This window comes from Ixodes scapularis, unplaced genomic scaffold (genome assembly GCF_016920785.2).
Source record: "Ixodes scapularis isolate PalLabHiFi unplaced genomic scaffold, ASM1692078v2 PGA_scaffold3__209_contigs__length_174095766, whole genome shotgun sequence".
Taxonomy (NCBI): domain Eukaryota; kingdom Metazoa; phylum Arthropoda; class Arachnida; order Ixodida; family Ixodidae; genus Ixodes; species Ixodes scapularis.
This window is the reverse complement of record NW_024609868.1, coordinates 16,371,194-16,379,978: the sequence shown is the minus strand read 5'-3', so window position 1 is coordinate 16,379,978 and position 8,785 is coordinate 16,371,194. Positions and strand designations below refer to the sequence as shown.

The 8,785-nt window shown below is 47.2% G+C and overlaps 1 protein-coding gene across 1 annotated transcript; it reads left to right on the top strand.

Moving 5' to 3' along the window:
• The first annotated feature begins 3,412 nt into the window (after positions 1-3,412).
• LOC120837973 (voltage-dependent calcium channel type A subunit alpha-1-like) lies at positions 3,413-6,381 on the top strand. The gene is made up of 2 exons (XM_040207656.1): positions 3,413-3,628; positions 6,268-6,381. The coding sequence occupies exons 1-2, from the start codon at positions 3,413-3,415 to the stop codon at positions 6,379-6,381; spliced, it is 330 nt and encodes a 109-aa protein (XP_040063590.1).
• The last annotated feature ends 2,404 nt before the right edge of the window (positions 6,382-8,785 follow it).

Genomic DNA, 8,785 nt, shown 5'->3' with positions numbered 1-8,785 from the left:
CCCTACTATCTTCTTCCCGTAATGCCATCCCTATCCTGCACAAACAGGGAAAGCAACGACGCAAACGAGGCACGAACACCACAGGGTCATTACCGCGGTTTTCGCCATGTTTGTTTTGAAGGACCGTAGCGAAAGGACTTCGAGAGAACAATTTGAGATATCCTATTTAATTGTACTGTACATCATAATCTTTGAAATCATGTTTTGTATTTTATAAAATGTTAATACATTGTTCTTTGTTCTCTTGCATTCTACGGTAGTTAGACTTTCCTTCGCTATTTTGTCGTTCGAACGCCCGGTAAAATGAAAGAGAGCAAACAGAATAGGAGGACGTGTGGGGATTTCAACGCTCCAACTGCGTGGCCACGGCAGGGCGACGTGAGGCGATCGTCAGGTTCTAGCTGGCCGCGTGCATAAACCCGAATGTTGGGGCGGCGCCTCAAACACGAATCTTTCTATAGTTTGAGGCTCCGCCTCATTGTTCTCGGTACGTCACGTTCTTGCTTGCGACCAGGATAGCACCTCGGGGCACTCGGAAAGAAAGTCGGCGAGGAATCTGGCGTCCGTGATTGGCCGGCGCCGCATTCGACCTTGTCGCCGGCCAATCACGGCGGTCGAATTCCTCGCCGACTCTTTCTCCAAGTGCCCGGATCAGGGCCCTCGCACTCGTATGGTGAAACGAAGTATAGTTTTCTCCGTCACTATTTAAACGTCTAAGCAAAACTTGCAGTTGAAGCTAATGCTTGAAGCGCAACTGTGAGAAGAAAAAAAAAGAAGGAACGCCTGCGATGATAAGCAGGAAGTCTAAAAGAGGCATTACACAATGTACAAAAAGTAATTTATTAAAAAAAAAATTGTCTCACTTAACAAGTTAATAAATGCGATTAACCCTCACCGCTGTATATGTCATACCCCATTCACACGATCATAAAGGTCCCTTTAGCTAAGGGACCGTTATGACCACCGGCGAATCAGTTCGCGATCCTCCGCGCGTGGCATGTGCTCGCGATCCATCAGCGCGGGCTGATTCGCCGATTGCAGAGGAACCTACGTAAAAGGTACCTTTATGCTGCTGGTGAGAATGGGGTATAAAGGCCTGTTCACACATACAGCGGAGCGCTAAGTTAGCGCTACGTGAGCGCTCCAAGGAGCGCTAATGTGGCGCTTCCTAGCGCGTGACTTCGTTCTAACATAGCGGGCGATTAGCGCTTCTGTAGCGCCTTGTTAGCGCTCCAGTAGCGCTTTGTTATCGCTCCAGTAGCGCTTTGTTAGCGCTCCAGTAGCGCTTTGTTAGCGCTCCAGTAGCTCCTTGTTAGCGCTTCAGTAGCGCTTCTTGTACCGCGGTGCTGCGGATTAGCGCGTGCACTGCGGTACCGTTCCTGTGGTTGGGTGTGCGTCAGCAGCACCATAGCGGACATGTGGGATGCTGAAACAGAAATGCGACAAATGCTCTTAGATACGTGATTAGTGCATACGGCGTGGACGGCTTAACGCCCAGAAGAGCCTTCTGGGTGCGCGAAATCTTTCGCCATCGAGATACCAACGGGTACCCGGCGAACCTTGTTCCCAGGCTGAGGGACCGAGACGCAGAGCTCTTTCGAAGGCGATTATTTTTAACTGCGTGTCTTTGAAACTAGGGTCACGCATATCGAATAGAAAGCGATGAGGTTGTACCCAACCAATTGGCCACTCAGAGTCCATGACTCTGGATCGCCTGCCCGACCCTTTGCTTGGAGAGCGGCTGTTTTAGTTCCTCTTCTTTCAATGCCAAAAGAAAAACAACAAAGGAATCGCCGTGCACGCGCTGTTCCGCAGCAGCAAGCACGGCACAAGGAGCGTGAGAGCGCTAACAAAGCGCTTCTGTAACGCTAACAGAGCGCTTCTGTAGCGCTAACAGAGCGCTAACAAAGCGCTTCTGAAGCGCTAACAGAGCGCTACATCACGCGCTAGGAAGCGCCACATGAGCGCTCCTTGGAGCGCTTAGGTAGCGCTAACTTAGCGCTCCGCTGTATGTGTGAACCGGCCTTTAGACTGACCAGGAGACTATGTTCTTTCAATCAATTTAAGAGTAGCATAGTCATTGCAATGGCGTCAGTCACTAATACGAGTGAAGTCGTGACTGTCTGATCTTGCTTCCAGGTTTTATCCTCTGGGGTAGGGCACTTTTTGCGCGTGACTAATTCCAACTTCTATATTGCACCGCTGAGGTTGCCCAAGCTAAGCTTTTTCTATGCGCAAAAAAAATATGCCACAAAACGATATATATATAAAAAAAAAAAAAGATAAAACACCCATGTAGACACCCGCGGCTTTCGGGACCTGAATCTGTCATCTCAATTGACACGACAATCGAAGAAGCAAAGAAGCAGTCGTTCGCGCCAAGTCTAGGTAATCGTAATCCAGCTGCTCGAAACAGGTGTCCAGATCCAACTCGCAGACGCCGCCGCACACGTTTTGTTCGAAGCCGTATACTCGCAACACCGCGCGGCCTTTTCTCCGACGTGGCGGGCGGGCTTGGCTGGTCCCGAAACTATAGGCTGCCTGGAACGCGTCCTCCGACTGGTATGTTTCAGCCGCGCTCGCACTGCCAATCCACCGCACGAAGGACAGTCTGGAGACACTAGGGAGTTTTAGGGAACCGTTTTAGCAAATCCGATATGGTACGATGCGCCCTCAGGTACAAACTGCGCATGCGCTTCCGCAGAAGATTCGCACACGCGCAGTTGGTACCGGAGGGCCCATCGCACAATATCGGATGTGCAAATATGGTTCCCTAAAACTCCCTACTGTCTGTGGCGTGTTTCTTTCTCGTATTAATCGTCTGCGGACATGTTGGAAGATTACATCCGGATGAAAGAAATATGCTTGGAATATATTCCCGAGGCGTGACCGCCAATCCTTCTGTCGTCCTGTCTGCAGCGAGCATCGCGTCTTTCATACGATGTATACGAGAAGTGTAACCGTGGCTTTACCGCGTCTTAAACAGCGGCTTCTCAGTTGCCGCCTGATGACGTCATGAAAGTTTTCATGTTGTCACCGACCGCGGTCCAGACGCGCCCGTTGCGCTTGCGCGTCTCCCTCTGTAGCCTGTCGACAGTCCAAGGAAGCTTCCGATGTTGGGAGTTGGGACTCCGCTGCGACAGCGATATTCGTGTTCGCTAGTATGCTCCATTTTGACGGGACTCGTAGCACCAACCGCCAGAGTTGAAGCCATCCGACAGCACAATGCGATGGCTCCTGTAACGTCATTTGTTGACATTTCGGCGCCACTTTTGATGTGTGGTCGAGATGGGAAGCTAAACGCGCCGGTCGAAGACTCCGAAACTGGAACTCAGCCCCCCTGTGGTGTTTTTCTTGGTTACTCAGGGCCCGCGGCGCGGTGCTGGCGAGTGAGCCGGTGGGCGGCCTGTCAATGATCGGCGTCGCGGGCAGCCGGCACCTGGCCCGCGGTCGCCGGGGCTCGTCGCCGAGCCTGTCGCCGCTGCCCGGAGGACCCCGACGCTTCTCGCTGTCTCCACTGCCACAAGAGGAACACGCCGCTTCGGCCCCCGAGTCGCCGGCGTCAAGGGCGTCGCCGGTAGCGTCGGTGTCGCCCGCGGGACCCGATGCCGCGTCCCCCGAGCGCAAGGTAAATCCAACAATGCTTGCCCAAATTATTATTATTATTATTATTTTGTGAGTCGCGTGTGTGGTTGTCGAACTCGAAAAAAAAAAAAAAAAAAACGAAGCTGCGAAGACACAAGCGGGTAAAGAGGAAAGAGCAGTCCGTCGTCTCCAGTTTTCTCCCGGTTCGCTTCGAACTGGACTTTGAAGCTTTAGTTCAGCATCAGTTACCGTATTTACTCGCGTATAGGTCGACCTGTTTTTCAAAAATCGCCTCATCAAAACTGGGGGGTCGACCAATACGCGAATCCCGGTATTTTATTTTTCAACTTTTTTTTTTTTTTTCGGGGGTCCCGAAGTTAGGGGGTCGACCTATACGACGTATCGACCAATATGCGAGTAAATACGGTAGCTAAGCTCAGAATCCCGTTGAAAAGATTTCACTAGTGTCAGCTGACTTTTCGGAGAAAAACTTAACTTCTTAAAAGCTAAACCTTTTTAACCAGAAAAAAAAACAAAAAAAAACAGGGGTCGTGACTTCAACAGTGTTTCCTCTAAACTTATAGTCGTGTCTTTTTTTTTTTTTTTGTCTTTTTTTTTTTGTGATACACGCGAAATTGAGTAAATTTTTTTTTCAAGGCATTTGCATTTTTTTTTACACATTGTTTCTGTCTAAGGCCATTACCGGGTGTTTCTTTTGAACACTTTCAAAAATTATTTTAGTGTTTAAAGAAAAAATAAGCTTTTTTCCAACAAACTGGCATCCACGACGGACGCCAGGGATTGTAAAACACTTACAAATTAGCAAATTTATTACTTAGGGTTGACAAATTAACGTTCGAGGTAGTTCAGATAAATATATGGTTTCAATCAAAACCTTGCTGAGTATTAATTTGAAAATTGTATGTCTCATTTTGGCCTGCTTTACCGCACTGAAAAAAAAAAATCTTATGTGCTTTTGATACACGTGTGGTTCCAAATTAACCATTTGCTGACTTACACTTTCTACTGCCGGAGAAGCCTGCAGAAATATAACTTGACCTGGGGCATTGCTGTGGCGTGATACTTAAACCTGCGCTCATGTCAATAGAAGGTAGTGTAAATAAGTCTAAACATGCCCCGACCTCCTGACTCATCTAGTTATAAAAGTGCAAGCTTCTACGAAAGGGACTAATTGTGGTAAACTAAACCTTGAGACAAGGAAAATAAAATAAGAGACAGCAGGACGAAAAGTTCAAAATATTTGTTGGTGTTCTTTTTGTAATTACCTTGTCTCCGGGTTTGATTTATGGTGTTTGCTAACCAGATCAACTGCATATTTTCTTTTCTTAAAGTTATCATCACTTTGTCGGCTTGGGGGCCGACTAGAATTTCAATAGCATCGAAGGATTTTTAGGGATAGGGACACTGTTGGCATCCAATAGCCACAGTGGCTGACAAGTTGCACACAGTCGCTTCTATAGCCATTTGAAGCTCTTGGGTCTGCTCGCGAGCATGTAAAACGGCCAAGTATAATGCAAATAGTGAACGTGATGAAGTTTTGAGTAACAACGTTGAGTTTCTCTAGCTACAAAATCGTCGGATATGATCACTGCATAAACCTAAAACTAGACACTTATACCGTCTTATTGTTTATAAAATCTTGTTTTTTTGTTTGTTTGTTTATTTTTTTTTTTGACACAATTGTCAGGGAGGTTGGGACAAAAGGCGAAAACGAATTACCTGACTAGGTCCCAACCCCCGTTACAGCACTCAGCAGCGGGGCACAGGAAATGAATAAAAAACAGCATAAATCAAAAATAAAACAATATCTGAGAAGATAAAAATATGAGACTCAAAAAATGTACAATCTATTTTGATGTGAACTATACTAGGAATACACACTGGGCACATTGAAGTATACCGTAAGGTATTTTTTTAAAAGAAACATGGACTCTATTGTATGGGCTAATTCGAATACACAATAATTTCTGTTAAGAAGATCGGGTATCTGGTAGGATATTTTTTGTGTACCGTAGTTAGTTCTTATTTTAGGATTTGAAAACTGCTGGTGTCTCAAATTGTAATTTGTTTGCTTAAATAAATATGTTTCGTAAAATATTGCAGGATTCGTGTTTATTTGATTATGAACTAAAATTGCGACCTTTAGGCAAAAAAGATTGTTGAACGTTAATATTCCATGTTTAATAGGTGGTTATCCCGGCCGTTCAAAAATCTAGACGCGGATCATTTGCTCGCGGTGACAGTTTTTTCAGTCATGTCGTTTGTGGCATGGACATTGAAACAGACCGCCAAATTGAGCTTTTTAAAACTGGAACTTTTGTTTTTATGTTGGGTGGCTATTGATGTATTGTGGGAAAATTGTTAAATAACCAACCTCCTTCAAAGTCCTCGCAAAGGTGTGATAGCTTGCGAAATAATTAAATGTATTACCCCTTAAAGTTAACATTTCTATTGTGACTGGTTTTTTTTTTTTTTCATCGTTGTCTTTGTCTATACAACACCAAAATTGGCATTGCGCGTGCTCGGCTCGCGCAGCTCTCGTTGGCGGCGGTTGCGGCGGCGGCGACGGCGTCGGCAGGGGGGCCTTCCTCGACGGCGTCGTGCAGTCCCCGTCCCCCGACGACGCGTCGCCGGCGCGCTCCGTCCCGGCTCTCGACGGAGCTTCCGGCGGGGGTGATGCTGGGCCGCCGCAGAGCGGTCACCACCACCGACCACAAGACCTGCGCCCTGCTACACACGCGGCTCAAGGGATTACGCCTGGAGGACATCGCGTGAGTTCTTTTTCCTCCCTCAACCTTCTGTGTGGTGACGGAGTCCTGAAGCGCTGCCAATAGGCCGTTGGTGCCCACTTTTGAAACGTCTCGCGACGCTTTAGAAGCCCCCGTGCTGCATTCTTAAGTCTTTTTTTTTTTAATGCGAAAGCATTACTGCCTCATGGAGTGAACCGGCGTAATCAGCTTTTGAAGCCGCTCCAAACGGCACCTAAACTCCCCTGTCCTAATGGAGCGAAGCCTGTCGTCTGTAGCAGCGATTTGATGGATAGGCTCCCATTGGCTAGTGCACGTTATAGTTTCAAGGAGCACTGCTCTCATTGGCTGCCGCGCGGCGTAGTTCCAAGGAACGCCACCCGACAGAGCCCTCTCCATGGCAGTGCTGTGGCCCGGCCGCCGAGCTCGCAGAGCCAGCCGGGGCAGACTCCGGAGGGGCTGCACGACCGTGCTCAGCGCGGCGAGGCCACTTCACGAGAGCGCGATCTTGGCTGTCGGCCGCAACCTCGGCAGTAGCCAAACGTGACCATCCACGCCAGTACACCGCAGACGAATTAAGGGAACGGAAGAACGACTTTCATTTCGCATTCACAACTCATAAAAAGTGCTTCCTTTTTAACGCACTTGTGGAGCCTTTCCGGAGTACTTTTAGATTCTTGGAGTCTCTCTGGAATCTCTTGAAAATTTGCCTGGAGTTCTTCTGGAGTTCTTCTGGAGTTCTTCTGGAGTTCTTCTGGAGTTCTTCTGGAGTTCTGGAGTTCTTCTGGAGTTCTTCTGGAGTTCTTCTGGAATACATCGGGAGTCCATCTGGAGTCCATCTGGAGTCCTTCGATATTCTTCAAGAGTTGTTGATTTTTTCTGAGGTCCTTCTGGAACCATGATGGAACCTTTTAGAAACGCTTTAGAAACCCTTGAGGAAACCCTTTAGGAATCCAATTAGAGCCGGCTTAGAACAATTTTGAAACGATCTTGGAACAATCTTAGATCAATCTTGACTCTGTTCTGAAACACTTCGCTCTCCTGGAGTCCTCTTGGTGCCCTCTTGGAGCCCTAATCTATACGGCTGCCATGGGGACCAAGAGAACGGCAGGCTACCGCCTGCTGCGATTTGCAATCATTCATCAGCGGCGCGCCTCCGCCGTGCAAAATAGGTCCCCTGGAGTGTGTAGTTGCAGTTAAATTAGGGCACTTGTAGATTCTGGTTTAAATCCTAAGTGAAATTATGGCGTTCTAAGGCGCGCTTTTCGCTGTCCCTCGTTGCATAACGTGCAACTCGCACCTCCTCGCAAATCCAGAGTCGGCGTTTGCTGCCATAAAACGGTTAGGCTTGAGGGGATGAACGACATCGGGATTACAAGCCGACAGAGCAGTCTGGCTTCTTAAACATTTTACCTCCTCGTCGTCTGGCCATCCTAGCTTCCGGCTACATTGTCTGACAAATACTGCGCTAAACTGTGAACGGGAATTGCGTTTAATTATTTAATTACCGGAGTTATTACAATATTACGACATTCAATCGTCGGGAAATGGTTGGGGAAAGTAAAGGACTATCTTGTGTGTCATCAAAAGTATAGAAAATAGATTGTATGAGATTGACATAAACAGTTTCATACTGCGTGTCACATTAAGAGTTACGAACACAAGAAGTTGTCTTATATGTCCCTTGATGCTGTGGAGATCAAGTGTCGTAGCATATAGCCGGAATGAACTGGCCATATGCAAGCCAGTTCCTTCCGGGTTCAAGCAGTGACCGAAATTCCTCGTGAGTCTAGAATTTTTCGTACAAGCCTTGAAAGTCCGATGTTATTTTGATGTGGATATTTTTCAGCACTGAAAAGCTACAAAGGCACTGAAAAGCTACAAAACCTCTTCTTTCTTTGCTATTGCAGGTCTACGTTATTCGGCACTTATATAGCAGTTCCGAACCTTTGTCTTGGTCTTATATAAGACAATATTTGGCTGATCTCTTGGATGCTAGGCCTAAGTTTGTAATATTACGAATTACGTTCACTCTTTGCTCTGGAACGCGTTGTAAGTGGTACTAGTTCGAAACACAAACACCAACACACGCAAGCAAGCATGAAATTGAATTCATAGCTGTGCGTCCGCCTTGACGGCTTCAAGGCGAAGCGCCTAGTTTGAATCCCGGCCGAAGTTCCCGCAATTTGACGAAGGCTTACTGTGGAGACGGCGCCATGTAACAAATATTTCTCTCGAACGTCGAAAGATCCACAGCTGATCAAAATTAATACTCTGTCCTCTGCTAGGGCGTGCCAGGTAGCTTTAATTCCTATATTAATACACGTAAGCTCCCCATTTTTTGTTTTTGTTTTGCCGTAGCGGTGCAAAAAAGTTAACGTAATTGTCCTGGATCAAAGCAAAACGAAGGGACGTCTCCAGGTGACGAGCTT

Coding starts and splice junctions, on each gene's coding strand:
- LOC120837973 (XM_040207656.1), top strand. CDS start 3,413: ATGATCGGCGTCGCGGGCAGCCGGCACCTGGCCCGCGGTCGCCGGGGC. Junction 3,629..6,267: donor CCGCGTCCCCCGAGCGCAAG/GTAAATCCAACA, acceptor CTCTCGACGGAG/CTTCCGGCGGGGGTGATGCT.